The 15,825-nt window shown below is 40.4% G+C and overlaps 1 protein-coding gene across 1 annotated transcript; it reads right to left on the bottom strand.

The window, feature by feature from the left end:
* Window positions 1-1,641: 1,641 nt before the first annotated feature.
* Window positions 1,642-8,239, bottom strand: LOC103701436 (proline-rich receptor-like protein kinase PERK1). The gene is made up of 8 exons (XM_008783481.3): window positions 7,535-8,239; window positions 6,078-6,635; window positions 4,983-5,069; window positions 4,778-4,848; window positions 3,700-3,776; window positions 3,137-3,284; window positions 2,694-2,855; window positions 1,642-2,159 (listed from the first exon to the last, which is right to left on the bottom strand). Exons 1-8 carry the CDS (start codon window positions 8,109-8,111, stop codon window positions 1,872-1,874), a joined length of 1,968 nt encoding a protein of 655 aa, XP_008781703.2. The 5' UTR covers window positions 8,112-8,239; the 3' UTR covers window positions 1,642-1,871.
* Between the last annotated feature and the right edge of the window lie 7,586 nt (window positions 8,240-15,825).

Genomic DNA, 15,825 nt, shown 5'->3' on the forward strand with positions numbered 1-15,825 from the left:
TAGATTGGGTGGCTTCGTACGTGGCCGACCACTCTTGGGGCCTTGTGGATTGGAAAAATAGCTACTTAGATCACTCCAAGATTTGCTGTTTTTTTTTATTTCTTTGGGTATATCCATACTAGATGGTATGAGACATCCACTTTAGAAAAGAAAAAAAAATGAGGCCCAACCTTGGCACCAAACAAAAGCTTCAACACCTTGTGTCATCAGAAAATGAATTTTTCTATGAAATGTGAGACACCCACTAGATAGACCAGGCAGGCCTAATAACCTTCTCTTCAAGGTGTGATCGAGAGTCCCTAAAGAAAAAGAAAAAACTGTAGAGGTTGACATGGTTAATAGATTCCATCAGATAATGCCACATTCCACTCATGGACCGGGGCTTTTATTCTCAAGACGTCCCTCGTATGTAACTTGTTCAACACCAACCAAATAGAGTTTAATCTTCTCTGCTAAAATAAAAAGAGAACAGGTAAACTAAGACCGCCTGTAGAAAGATTTAACAGAGTATTTCCGATATACTCCACCTACACACGAGGTGGTCTAACCGAGTTCAGGATTGTCATGCGTGAAATGAGCTCTTTATATTTCTCTACAAATCTCGAAGAGATCAATAAAAATGAGTCTGATAAAAAAGAATTATATCTCTTTTTCAAAAGTAGTAAAAACAAAACATTCTAGTGGAGGATTTTTTTAAATAATAATCAAAAAAGGATCAGTTATATGTAACCTTACTTCGATGTGCAAGGTAACTGTCTGTGTTGTGAAACCTGTGATAACCAGCTCATAATGAAAACAGCCTTATGGTAATTCAAGACTATTCCCAATTCCCAAAAAACAATCGAGAGGCGTCATAATCTCCCACCTAAAAGGTGAGGCTCTGCAAAACCAGAAGACAAGCGTTAGCCTTGAAGCTTTTAACAGCCAGATGGATTGTTTAGATGGGTGTGAAAGACACTAAATTTTTCCTTTACATTAGTTTTTTTCAGCAGCATCATGGTTATTTGCCGCCACCAGGAAATGATTAGAAACTCTCATCTCTTTCCTCTTCCTAACATTGGCATCCATTTTACTCCAGAACTGTGTCCCTCATACGCAATACAATTATTTTGATTTTTAAATCAAGAACTTACAAATACTTTTGCCGCATTCAACATTAATAAATCAGAATTGATTTCCAAATAGCTCTATCCACCAAGAGTTACATGGCATAAAAGTTGAAATGATGATGCTGTATTAAAATGCTTCCATAACATTGCACTGACGCTCATGAATGAATGCGTAATTTTCAAATGGTTCTGTACGCCACTAAGGACTTCATGGCGCACAGTAGTCAAAAAAATATTATTGTACTGAAATGCATGCATAACATCAAGCTGTCACCCATCCACGAATATAAGTTTCTGCTTTTCACTGGCAACTACCCTGTCAAAATCAATAGTTTATCACGATTACATTAGAATACTTCAAAAAATCTCAGCAAGAGAGCAGTTCTCTTTTCCTGGCTTAATACCCTCTGCATGACAAAGATCAAGTCATCCCCACAGCTAATCTAGCCCAAAACTTGAAACTTTCAACCTTCATGAATAGTGCCTATTTAAAACACACTTCAGCACAGACCAGAAGGAACCCCAGAAGCAATTAAACCACGTAAAAGAATCAGTTAGCTCTTCATTATTTTCACAAGAATAAAAAGCATACACGTATAAGAACTTCTAATATTACCGAAAACTATATCCCACCCATGCACGGACTGCTTTTCTCAAATAAAAAGTCAAGCATGAAAGTAAGGTGGGCAGGTATGAAAATAAGGTGGGACTTTACAAATTGATAAAACAGTCGAATTTTTTTCAGGAGCTGCTGCTGAAACCTTAGCTGTCTTTCTTCCCCTTCCCCATTTCCATTTCCCGTGTATGTTGGCCTTCACTGCTTGATGCTGATGGGTTCTGGCCATATTCACTGGTTGGTGCACTGAAATCGGTGCTAGGGTAGTCCTGAGTTGCTGCCATTGCCATCTTCCTGAACTTCTTCATGTCCTCATTATACTGGCCAGAATCATACTCTGAGCTGCCATATGAACCGAAAAACCTGCTGTGACCTGGTTTAACGCCTTCATTCAGATCCTCAAGAGATACATCTCCTTCCAAGGCTCGGACAACCTGTTTGGTAATCACTAAATAGTGTCACAAACAAGCCACATGTAGAAACGCAAATAAGCATCTGATCATCTGAACATAGAAGGTAATCTGATGTGTCTGGGGGGTTAAAATAAAAGCTCAAGATTTGAACTGAAACTTCAAAGTGCACTTTTGAGCTGACTAGTTGTAAACCTTAGGAAAACAAAAAGGGCATGTTCTGGAAGTACATAATGATATAGCTCAACAATGAAGACAAAATAGCAAATTTTGGCCCTATCTTGGAACCCAGTCATTTGGGTTGGGGTGGGGGGTGTAGTGGGTTGTTGTGGAGATCCTTCCAACAAAAGTATAATCACTTGGAGAATGTAAATGCCTCAAAACAGGAAAAACAGAAGGGGAAAAAATTTCAAGGAGAAAGTATCCACTTAACTAACAAGTATCTTTAGAAAGAAACAAGGGCATGACATATTTGGAACAGAGCTGCTGATGAATTTAGCTACCAGAAAGATTACTATATGCTACAGACGGATTGAGAGAGGGGGGGCAGGGCAGTACCTGACTCATCCGTGGTCGACGCCGTGCTGAGTGGCGCACGCAAGCAGCAGCACAAGCAATCATGCGTGCCATCTCATTAGGATTGTAATTTTTTCCCAATCGCGGATCAGTGAGGGCATCATAGTTCCCATCCTCAAGAGCCCGCGTAAGTAAAGGTCTTGCCTGCAGTAACAAAAAACATAACTCCACAGCGTGATGTGCAAATCTCGGATGGGGGCATCACATTACAAGTAGAAGGTCCACAAGAAAACAAATAAAAAGATGAAGTTGCAACAAGAAGCAACCAGCTTCACAACCTTTTAAAATAATAATATTGAAACTCTTCTATAGGCATGCATGCCTTCTTAATTTAAAAAGGAGTAATAAAAATCTGAAAGTTTATACTATGCAAGCTCTAAGAACTATGAAACCAGGGGCTACATAAGCATATATAAAGCACTGACCCAATCAACCAAGCTATCATCCATGAAAGTTTGGCTTGTATCAACCGGGCGGCGTCCCGTGATTAGCTCAAGAAGCATGACTCCAAAGGAAAAGACATCTGATCTTTCTGTGAGCTTTCCAGAAGATGCATATTCTGGTGCCAAATACCTGTAGGCAAAGAACAAACTGCAGGTCAAAACGGAAGGGAGAGATGACAAAAATTACCCACAGGTCTAGTATATGCTACTCAACAGCAGGTAGTTAAACCTCCCACTCAGTACAAGTTGAGCATACCACCATATAATTTTTAATCTGGCAGGGATTTTTATGAACAGACTAGAAATGTTTTAGCAACAGAAATCAGCAAGCCAAATAGCACCATCAACACAAGAAAGACAGCAATTTTAGCTGATCATGACCCAACAAATGATTGGACGTAAAAGTCAAACATAGCACAAAAGCTGTCCCATGATCTAAAGACTTGAGTCTTAGCGAAACATTGTCTGGAAACATGCAATGGATCTAAACATCATTAACGGGCGCAAGCCAGATCAAACCCTACATGAGGAGAAAATGAACTTACCCAAAGGTTCCCATGACTCTGGTAGAAATATGGGTATTGTTATCAGATGCAATCTTTGCAAGCCCAAAATCTGCAACCTGCAGGCAGTCTCCAATTTTTTTTAATTCAAACAAACAATTTGAGAACAACTTGAAAAAGATACTCTTTCTTACTGATTAGTTTTACTGATTAATAAAATGATTTAAGTAATAAAAACAAGATTTCCAAACCTAGAAAAAAACTAAGAGAAAGCTAATACGTTAACTGAATTGTAAAGAAATTTCACCTCACTTATTTGTCTAAACTAATGTGTCCAGACTTGTTATTATGTTCCAGCATCAGCCGTAAGCACTTATTTTACTGCTGGAAAGAAGCACAAGACTGAAAGATTGCTGAAAACTAGGTTTAAAGCTTAAAATAATAGGAGATGAAATATGGATTTATGTTCTTGATTAGTCACGGGGCTTCCATAACTGGATATTTAGACACAAAAAGTTGTCTACACATGCTGCTTAATATATGTTTAGTTATTTGAGTGTCATTGAATAGAGGCATTATAGCGTTTGGTAGATGCGAATCTAGAATAAATAGAGACGGTACCATGCCTGATACATGCACACACGTATACACATAAACACACGCACACACACATACAGACATACATACACAGATACATAGAGTATCATGTTAATCTAGAATAATGTGTTCACCCACTTGATGTCAAACCCGACAAATTAGCTGTTCCATATTGCCTGTTAGAAAACGCTTGTATTTGATTGGACCTTAAGGCTTAGCCAAGTCAACCACATCATAAACCAAAGGAATAAGCACCTCTGGTCAAACCAGGCTCAAGCGGTTGGTCTGATCTGGTTATGAACATTGTTACCAGGAAAGCATTTGGTAAAAAAACAAAGAAATCCTATTTCCTACATCTCCCTTCTTGCATAGTTCTAACAATATTTCAGAGATTTTTTTTTCTATAAAAGCAATATCCATAAGGAAAATTTATCAGTCAATTGTAAATAAAGAAAAATTATCTTCAAAGAACAACTATGCATATAAGATTAAACGTCTGGCTTAATAACAGAAGCAAACCTACCTTTGGCTCAAAATTATAATCAAGAAGAATATTGGCTGCCTTAATGTCACGGTGAATGATCTTAGGATGGCCTGGAAATAAAAATAATCTCTAATAAGAACACGGAACCATAATGAAGAGGAGAAACTTGTGGGCTTATCAGATTAGTGTGCAAACTTCATCCAGCTTGAAATATTATGAGTAACAGTGATGAAGAGAAGCTCACAATCCTCATGAAGATAAGCCAATCCCTTTGCAGAACCCAATGCAATTTTTAACCTTGTGGGCCAATCCATGACTGGCCGACCTTTCCCTGAAAAACAAAAACAAAAAACACCATTTGTTAAATGAAAATGTGTAAATAGTAAAGCTGATTCACCAAAGAGCAAATTAGGCGTTTGAATGGCATATGTAAAAAGTAAATCATCCAAGCTTGTATTGAATATTGGATGAATGACAGAGTGATAAAGTGTCTGGCACATTCAAAGAAGACAGGCCAACAGCAGTAGATAAACCAAATAATACTTGTTGTAAATTTTGGATGAATTCAATTCACAATGATACACAAGTCATTAGGCTACCAATATGTCTCTTATTTGTTGGCGACAATTCTCATTGAAACATATCAGTGAACCAAGCTCAGTAAATGAAAAGGCTCGGAGATCTGGTTTTTCTAGCGACAACATCTTAATGAACGCGACAAGTTTTCTCTTCTTTCGTTTTTTCTTGTTGGCTAAACAAATTCATAAAACAGAACCCAAATGGGATAACTTGTATCATTCCACACAACTTTAATACCACATAACCTCTTAATTAGTTTCATGTCAGTGAGCTTGATGGCTTAGGCTTATGACATGTAAAATAGTTAATTTCTTTATCAGTAAAACAGAGCTAGACATTAAAAAGAAAGTAAAAGGACATATAATTACAAACATATAAGAACAGACATAATTCTAAAGTGATCTGAAGATAAAAGATGTAAAAGACCTAAGTTTAGCAGGAGGCCAAGTTAAACATTAAAGACAATTCACCATTAAAATTAGTAAGGATCAATTCATACTGCAAAAGATGTAGATACTCCATCCTCTATATATCTTAAACGAACTTCTTCAAAAACATGCCTGCACTGTACTGCAATAGTAAAGGAGAACCAACTTTATATCATACAAACAATCCAATATACTCTTAAGCAGCCATTGCTAGCTCCAAATGGATAACATGAAGCTTTTATTGCTACTTATTCCACAAAAACTGTTCATCAGAAGGGAACAGGCAAACACAGAGAAATGTGCAGGTAAAAAATGAAATTCTAAAGGCTTACCATGCAAATGGAACTCCAACGTATTGTTAGGAACAAATTCATAAACAAGCAGCCTCTTGCCTCCAGCAATGCAGTACCCAACCAGTGAAACCAGATGTTTGTGATGCACACGACTAATAATTTCAACCTCTGCCTGGAATTCACGCTCACCCTGTCCACTCCCAGATTTTAATTGTTTGACTGCGACTTCTTTACCATTTGGAAGCATTCCCCTGTGTACATATCCAAAACCACCTTGCCCAAGGAGATTAGCATCAGAGAACCCATCTGTTGCCATTGCCAATTCTTCATACGTGAAGGTGCTCTTTGAGAAGCCAAGGGCGACACCAGGTGATAGTGGAGACAGTGGATTCTCAGACCCGGAATAATTTGACCCAGAACCTCCACTGCTGCTTACCATAGGTGGAGGAGGTGGTGGCGGTGGAAAATGGCCTAGCAAATGTGGAGGGCGAGAAGCATGTGGTGGTGGAGGAGGATGCGGAGGAATTTTGACAACATGATCTGCTGGTGGAGGGGCATTCTGCTGCCAATTCTGGGGCCATCCACCATGAGGGTCATCTGGCAACAATAAGCCATTTAATGTGAATAAAATTAGACATCATTCAAAATCCAGCATTGCTGATAAAAGATGACAGCAATTTCATATTAGAATCAAAGCATAAAATAGGTTTACTGAAAAAGTAGTGGCTAACCCAATCATCATTCTATGGTTACAGAAGCAGGACAACACCCACACGAATATCAGAACATGCATTCCATGTACATCAATTCTTACAAAATTTGATTTTAAGATCACGATGAGTTATTACTGCGAGGACTTAATAACAATGTTCCAATGGTTCTAAATTGACAGAAGATATAGGGGATCCATGCAGAATATATTTTGAGGTATAGACAATACACTACCCTAGTTGCAAAGCATCTGACTGCAAACTCCCAATCTATCAGTCGTCTATATTTTTTGAACGGGTAAAAAAATTGCATCCTTGCAGGAACCCAATAGTTTGCAAACAATATAATCTCTTCATCCGGTAACAGGTATATAACTCAAAGACGATCATGTGATATCTGAATCTTGCTTAGATCAATTCTTATCTAATCGTTCACCAATGGTAATGAGAAAGACATCTACATCCCAAACTACTGCCAGCCTATCTTAAACAGTAGCCTTTTGCGATTGATAGATAGATCGGATAGAGCAAACAACAAATGACTGTTTTTGAACCAAAAAAAGTGGGGAACGAAGATTTTTTTTTTCTTTCTAACATTGCATTCCGCAGCATTTTCGACAAAATTGGTTCTTGAAAAGAAGAACGTAATCCAAAACCCTAGTCAAGACGACCAGATCTAAATTTCGCCACAAGATTTAGACCAATGAGAAATAAAACAGAATAAAAGGAGGGTTAAAAAAACGATTTTTTTGGCAGAGGTGTCAGAAAAAGAAAATCAGATCATACCTTTCCGTGGTGGCGGCGGCGGCGGCGGACCGCCGTAGTGATGAGGCCGAGGGCGGCGCTTCTTCTTCCAGCAGCAGACGCAGAGAAGGCACAGCACCAGCACAATCACCACCGCGCCCGCAGCCAACCCCACGACGAGCACGGTCGAAGTGGAGTTGCCCGACGAGGGCGGAGACGGGGGAGAAGGAGTCTTCTCCGAGGGGGTAGACGGAGAGCTAGGCGTCGATCGGCCGGACGGAGGCGGCGGCGACGACTTCGACGGGGTCGCCGGCGGCGGAGGTGAGGAACCGGACGGGCTGGCCGGAGGAGGCGAGGTGGAGGGGGTCGCCGGAGGAGGCGAGGTGGAGGGGGTCGCCGGAGGAGGGGAGGCGGAGGGGGTGGCGGGGGAGGGGGGAGGGGTGGAAGAAGGTGGGGAGGGGGGAGGGGAGGAAGAAGGAGGGGAGGAGGAGGGTGGGGTGGTGTTGTTGGACGGCGGAGGGGCGGAGGGGGTAGCCGGCGGGGGAGCGGATGCCGGGGATGGGGGAGATGGGGGGGACGTCGGTGCCGGGGCGGCGCCGGGGGAAGGCGAAGAAGACATCGGGGGGAGCTCGGGCGGCCTACTATCCTTTTTTCTATCTTCTTATCTGACGGGTTTCGGGATATTTTACTCTGCTTTTAAGCTCTCTCCCCGTTCTTGCTTCGACGGCAATGGCATTAGAGTAATTAGAAAAGGGGATTAGCGTATCGTTAGTGGAGAACTAAGCATTGGGAAATTTGAGAGTCGGGAGGTGGGAAAGCTTGCAGAATGGTGAAAGGGAAAGTAGGAGATAGCGAAATTAACGGTATACTGTATTCCGTCTTTAATAATAAAATATTTCTATTTGTACCCACGGACCTAATCAACGGATTCCATGGAAAGTCTTACTTTTCTACGAGACAAGGTTACTGGTCCGCAAAGAAGGGGAGTTACATCATACAATAATAGTTAATGTAATTTACTTGGCTGGGAAATATCCTTTAGTCGCAACCTACTAGCTGCCGTCCATAAAGAGCCCGCATCCTTTTTCTCTTTTTTAAGCCTCTTCATTTATTTTTTTTCTTATTAAGTCATCCATCCCATCGAAGATGAATGGTATATATATAATTTTTTTTATGTTAAACAAAGTTTGAAAATTATGTACTTATATTGATAAATAATATAATTTGAAAATTATATATCGATTTATCTAGATATATGTATTGGCTTGCTAGCTAACTAATTTGTCGGTGTGTATCATGTGACTATATAGCGTATCATCTCGATGAGCCTGTTCTGCATCGTTCTCTAGTCTACATAGGCCATGGGTATGAGTGGCTCAATAAATTTAGAAGCCTAAGGCGAACTCACTAATAATAATAATAAATGTATTTGAAAATTATTTGGAGGCCTCAATATTTTTATAGCTAAAAGTTTGGGGGAGGGGGCTCAATGCATTTATAGCTAAGAGTCTTTAGGCTTGGAGGCCTCAATGTTGCATTTATAGCTAAGAGTCTCTAGATGGAGCCTTGGCCATGGGCACCCAGAACCTTATCCAAAAATACTAGTCATAAAGTATTTTTTAAGTTTCTTAATTCTATATAAGCATGCAAAATCTTTCCGACAAATAATCAATATAAAACTAAATATATACTTGCATAAGTTCCCACACTTATTTTTTTAAAATTTATTTTTTAGTTTAGGTTGTCGGATTAGAGCCGAGCACATCATGGCACATACACATAGAAATCCCCTTCCCTAATGAATTAATCTTGATTAGCTCCACCTTTGCAACAAAACTACTTGTAGTCATTCATTAAGAGGTCATCATTGCGAACCAAGATTATAGCCTCATATATCTATGTCATGGGGATTATAGTTTTGGTATTAGTAGAGTCCAAATCCGGAGCAGTGCGCCCGTGGAGCTCCATGCTTCACGTCTCAATGTTTAGAGGGAAGGTGCCACAGTTCAGCAAAATAATATTTAACAAGCAGCAGGGATGAGTATACCACACAATACATGGTCCCATGATTTGTACGCCATAAACTTATCAGCTGATAGCATATTCCCTCGTCGAACACAAAAGGTATTTATTTATAATTTATAAGGATATATAATATGTAATGCTATGTTATTGTCTAATTAATACGGTACCAAATGGCAAAGGTTGACATACGTTCTCGTATCTTAATGGCCGGCAGTAGGTTAATTTGGCCGAAGTAACGTAAGAGGGTGGAGAACGTCTACCCGCAGGGTCCTTAAAGCGACCCGTGAAGGTTGGTCTGAAGGGATGCATGATTACCGGCCAAGTCATGAAACCATGTATATAATTTCGTTTTATACGTCTTGATACTTGTTATATGGTGGAAGAAGTGTCACAGGATAAATTAAGAGTCGCAGCTTCAAATGTGAGATGTCTTACCAACACAAAAATGGATTATCAATCATATGAAAGTTATAATTGACAGAACATTATGAGGATTGATATAGTGAATGAAAACACAGTTTAACAATTTTGGAAGAGTTTGGGTGTGGATCAAGTTTCATACGATGAAATCTAACCATTCATATTCAGTCCACACCCATGCATGGTGATGCACATCTAATCCAGTTACAACTCACCAGAAGGTCAGCCACGATGCCACCACGTGGTTGATAAGGAGCAGCCACTTGGCGGGCCTGGCGTTATGTGGTCGAATTCGCATATCATAAGCTCCCATAGTTGGCTGTATTCTAGCTGGGGATCCTAGTGATCGTTAAAATCCTACCGATGTGATAGGCAGGACGTTATCCGCATACAAAACATTCACACCTGATGCCCAGGCCATACCCAGGCCAGTCATTTCTGATCGGCTTGCGTGTCCTAATTCTTTAGTGGTGGGTAAGCTCCTCCAACCTAACAATCCACAAAGGAAGGGGAACTAAGGAGGTAAGTGCTCCAGACATCCTAACAGGCTGCGAAAAAATCTTTTTTATTATGCAAGCATCATTCTGACTTAGGCATCAGAGGATCCTCCGTCGGATACACTCCGACCAGAGAACTTCTTCATTTATGCTATTTCAGATAGGAGTGTGGCCACCCAACAAGGACCCCGGTAGCAACTGCAAGCCGCTTGCCCTCTCAGATCTTGACCGGAGCAACCGACAACCGAGCTCTCTAGTGTTATCGCATTTTTTATTGTAGTGTGTAGGATAGGCCGGTTCTCCGCAGCAGCATTTGATCTCTCGATCCATAAAACTGAGCATGTCCTGAACTCTTACCATACTGGAACAATGACACCCATGCCTAACCCGGCCTCTCCCGAGTCCCCACGACCTAAAACAAATAGTTTGATGTCCGGGTCTGAATTCTATGATACGAGTTAAATTTGTCCAACCAAGTCTGCACTGCCCAATCACAGCCTTTATCAACTTATAAAAACCATGCCAACTTCATTTATAGATCAAATAAAAGAGTTAAAAAATTTGACAACAAAAGTCAAGGACAACAAAATTTGATGCAATACTAGCAATTCAGATATGTGCAATGCACGTTAAAAATAATTAATAAAAAGGTTCAAACGATGGGAAAAAAAAAAGGAGAGATAAACTATGCCAATTAGAGAAAGAACATTAATTATTTTTCTTTATTGTTGGATAAAAGAAAATCCAATATATTAGGAATGTGGATGACAGATAGGCGATGACTTTTTCAAGGTACAGGCTAATTGGTGTCGCATATATTTGTAAAGAAAGCATCTAAAAAGTATCCTGGTTACCAAAATTAATAGATGGAATCTAATAAGGTACTCGTTCTGCATGAGTTTATGGGACATGGTCCCCCTCCTTTCCAAGGCCTCGTTAAATGATGCATAGCTCTTTTGTTGGTGGTATGCTGCGATGTGGCAACAGTTGCTCCTTGGCTAGTAGAGAAGAAATTATTAGATGGACCAGATTCGGTGCACTAGCTTAATAGTCACTCGCCATATTGCCTTCTTTGTATTTAAACAATTCAAAATCAAAACAGAGATAAAAATTCATAATATTATCTACTATACAAATGCCCCAAGATTTAGACTGATCTATTGGACCTGCTCCATCTAATAAGTTTTTCTAGTATAGAGCTACCATGGGGCGTCCAATACTAAATAAAAAGCAGTGGAGGCAAAGGCAGAGACGAGGCTGACGGAAGGAGGCGAGACTAGCTAGAAGTCCATGATGTCCATAGACAATAAAAAGTTCATCTTCCAAATGGTCATGGTGGTAGTGGCGGTGAAAAAGGGGAGGCAGAACAAGTGCATGAGAAAAGCACACGAAAGAATGCACATTTATAGCAGTGAGTGTCTCCAGCAGAGGAGTGCTATGCTGTTTGGGAAAGTATAGGAGATTATCTCCATTAAATATCACCATCAATCTCTATTTGGTTAGCTATGTCAGTGGTACACACCAATCAGAGATTTGTGGGGTTTGCTACTTATTGCTTGGTCATTAAGAAAAGCAAAAAGAAAAAAAAGCACACTACATATATTCTAGTATAATTTAAGACGTCCTTAAATTCTGCAGTAAAAGTATTTGTATAATTTTTTTGTATATATATGTATGTATGTATGTATGTATGTATGTATGGAATTAGCTGGGACAGTATATTAATGATTGATTCCGGCACAGGTCTGCTCCCAATGATTGAAATAAAATGCCCCAAGAAAAAATAAACGAAAAAGAAAAAGAAAACAAACGATTGGCTGTGGTCGGAGCTTCCCGGCCGGGCTACATGTTTATTCCTGCAACGTAAAGGACGCGATTCCGCTTATTTCCGGGGCAATCAAGCACAAGGGGGCCCACCAAAACTTTATTATATTTTATACGTCGTGGATGTCACGTGCCGAAGATGACAGCATGTTCCCCAACGGTCATTCCCGAAAGCTAATCCCCGAGCCACTTTGTTTAAAACTTAAGTGGCAGGTGGAATCCGGTGCACCAAGAATAAAACACATGCAATGCGGGACCACCGGCCACTGCAAAGGGATGGCATCGTTGTACTGACCCTTTAAATACAGGCGGACCACATGTGGCTGTCGATTTAAAGGCTGTGTCTCGCTCAAAGGACTCATATCCATCACTCTCTTCTTTCAATCATCATAAATGAATGATAGGTGCACGATAAAAGAGAATATCATAGAAAAGGTTTGCATCGGAGTGAACCGGATCGCAGTTTCGCTTGACATAAGGTAAAACAAGGAACTTTGGTCGGATTTCTGGCGTAAGAAATACCGGATAAGCCGCCCAGCAAGCTCAGAACTGCATGACAAAGTACGTATGCGATGTTGGTGTTGAGAATAAATTATATTTTTTTTCAAAAAAATTCAGCCATAACGAACAAATAGGTTTCGGACGAAAATGCGCTGCCGGTAGAAGATCGTTGCTTTATGATATCCGCAGACTTAAAAAAAATAATTTTTATCAGACAAATATGTATAAAAAGACGAACAGTATTACTGACTATACCCATATTCCTTGTACGTGCACTTAATTGAAAAAAAATAAAAAACCGCCGCCACCTATCTAGATAGTCAGCTGGCAATTTCAAACGCAGCCCGGTCATTGGAGGGGAGGGCGGGACCGGTGCTAGTCCGAAAGAAATTTAATGCGCGCGTACAAGGTTGGCTGCGACAAAGAAGGCTGCGAGGGATTCGACGATAGCTATGAGGGTACAATGAACTCAGAGAGAGAGAGAGAGAGAGAGAGAGGGAGGGAGAGCGCGCGCTTCTTCTACCTGCCGTTGCTCCGCGGTGTGGGTGGGTGAATTCGACGTCATTGAACGGCCAAACGGCATGGCAGCTCGTCCCTTGTAAGTTGGCCGTGATTTTTGGGATCGATCGTGCTCCCACGGCATAAATTGGGGGGAGAAAATTGCCCAAGAATCTGTTTGGATAATTCTATAAAAGTAGACTAAAAATTCTACGGCAATTACGTCGTCCAACCCATTTCGGCTGGATCTCCTCTCATCCATTCTTATTCTGATATGATGGAAAAAAAATCTAATAATACTAGGCATTTTCTTTCTATAGAATTCAGGCTAGTTCACTCTAAAAACTCGTTTTGTTCACGATTTATTTTATTAAAATATTTTTTTTTAAAAAATTGGTGTTTGAATATACGATGTTTTGCATTATTTGGTTGATCATAAAAATGTGACTTAGTGATTTATATTTGATTGAGCATTTACTTTTTTGAGAAAGTTGTTCAAAATATTTGTTATGCTCTTAATAAAACAAAAGACCTTACCATATTCTATTTAAAAACCTAAAAATAGTTTTGAGAAAAAAATATCTTGATTCCTAGCCGGTCGAATTGAATTTTTTTTGGACACTTTATTTTTTTTCATAAAATATGGAAATCTTATTTTTACAAAAAAAAAAAAACTATTTTTTCATCTTTGTTATTAGAAAACTCTAAACAAACATAGGTTATTGTGCTATTTTCTAATTGATCATGCTTTTTCTCTCTCTCTTTCTGCAAATCAAACAGGTCCGAAAAAATTCGTACACATACTATTAATATGAGTCTTAAATATCTGATGCATGATGATCCGACATCAGTGGGCAAGAAGATAAGATGCACATCAGGCAGGTGGACCAGTTTGATCCAGATAATAATCAAAGAAACCTGACAACTTGTTACATTGTTGCAAGGGATCCGGCATCCTTATTTTTTCTTAGGATTAATGATCCGGGAGTTTCATTCCAGGGTTTATCTGGTGAAGGCATCCAAAATAAGAAGAGGCATTGAACGACAGCTATCCAATCTTCTCTCTCACCTGCCCACTGTCAGTGCCATAATTTCTAGGGAAGTTCGGCCTATATGGCTACTAATGGTGCTGAGGCACGCCAGTGGTCCAAAGCTGACCAACTAGATGCGAATTGCGAAGTGGAGGCCGACGACTCTTAAAGCCGGTTCTTTTGGACTCCAAATTGGTAGACCACCGGTCATTGTGGTGGCAAGATGCACTACGGATTTGATTTCCACTTTCTACGAATCGCCATTGGTCGTCCATTTGGCTTCTAAATTTTTTTACCATGTTTCCAGAGGATTTAACCCGTCGTCAAGCGATAAATTTGCTTCCCTTTTTTTTTTGGTAAAAAAATAGAAGGGGAGGCGAAGGGGTAGAACCCCACCCACATAGCAGTCTCCACTGGCCCTCCTTCCACCAGAAAATATTCGATGTGGGTCGCAAGTTTCCGCGTGCTCTCCTCAACTCATGAAAAATTCCACTGGGCCATCCACGTGTGAGTACGTCACCCCAGCGCCACCTTAGTATTGATGGAAGGAAAGCATATCCATACGGGCATGCGGTCCCCTAATTTAATCGACGCCCGTGCGTTTCGAACCTGGACAACTCGGTTGGAGTCCAAGCCCCCTTACCACCAGACTACCACCTTGGTGGCATATTAGTACCTATTGATATTGCATCGACACAAAAGGGCAATCATGTCATTTTATATTGAATAATATTACCTATTGATATTGCAGCCAAAAAATAAGAAGAAGGGTATCATCGCAAAAATAGGACAACTTGAAGGATATATATGTAAATAAAAATTAAGAAAAAGACAAATATAGCATAGTGGCAGGGGGTATATATGCAAAATTTTCTTCAAATTAATCCGAAATTTCAACCCAAGGCCATCCATATCAAATTCCGTGGCTTTCCATTAAAGCCCAGATGGTTCCCAAGTTTGGACTCCTCGCATTCGGCGCAGAGAGAGAGAACGGAGTATGGCTTCTAGGTATGAAACACCTGCTTTACCAAAAAAAAAAAAAAAAGAATATGGCTTCTAGCGTTTCGTCCAAGGGGAAGGGGAAGGGGAAGGCCGGTAGGTGCCCCGAGGATGGATCGACGGCGCGAAGGAGTGGAGCACCTTGGCGATGAAGAAGGCCAAGGTCATCGCCCACTACGGCTTCATCCCTCTCATCATCGTCGTCGGCATGAACTCCGACCCCAAACCCCACCTCTCTCAGCTCCTCGGCTCCGTCTGAGCCGCCTGTCCCTCCGATTCCAAGTCCGATGCTTCGGGATTGTCGCCTCGGTAGATAATACCCATGGTCGATAACTTACTCGGATTTCTCTTGAGTTATAAAAGCTCTTACTTTTGACTGCATTTTTGTTAGATTGGTGCGATGGATGAGTTCTTGGACTTATCCTGTGGTACTAGGTGAATATTTTGGTTGAAGTTGATGTCTTTTGCCTCATTTCGCTTAAAATTGATATATTTTTGTTAAAATATCTGCCGAAGAAGAGAAATGCAAGAGAGAAAG

Source organism: Phoenix dactylifera, chromosome 9 (genome assembly GCF_009389715.1).
Source record: "Phoenix dactylifera cultivar Barhee BC4 chromosome 9, palm_55x_up_171113_PBpolish2nd_filt_p, whole genome shotgun sequence".
NCBI lineage: Eukaryota > Viridiplantae > Streptophyta > Magnoliopsida > Arecales > Arecaceae > Phoenix > Phoenix dactylifera.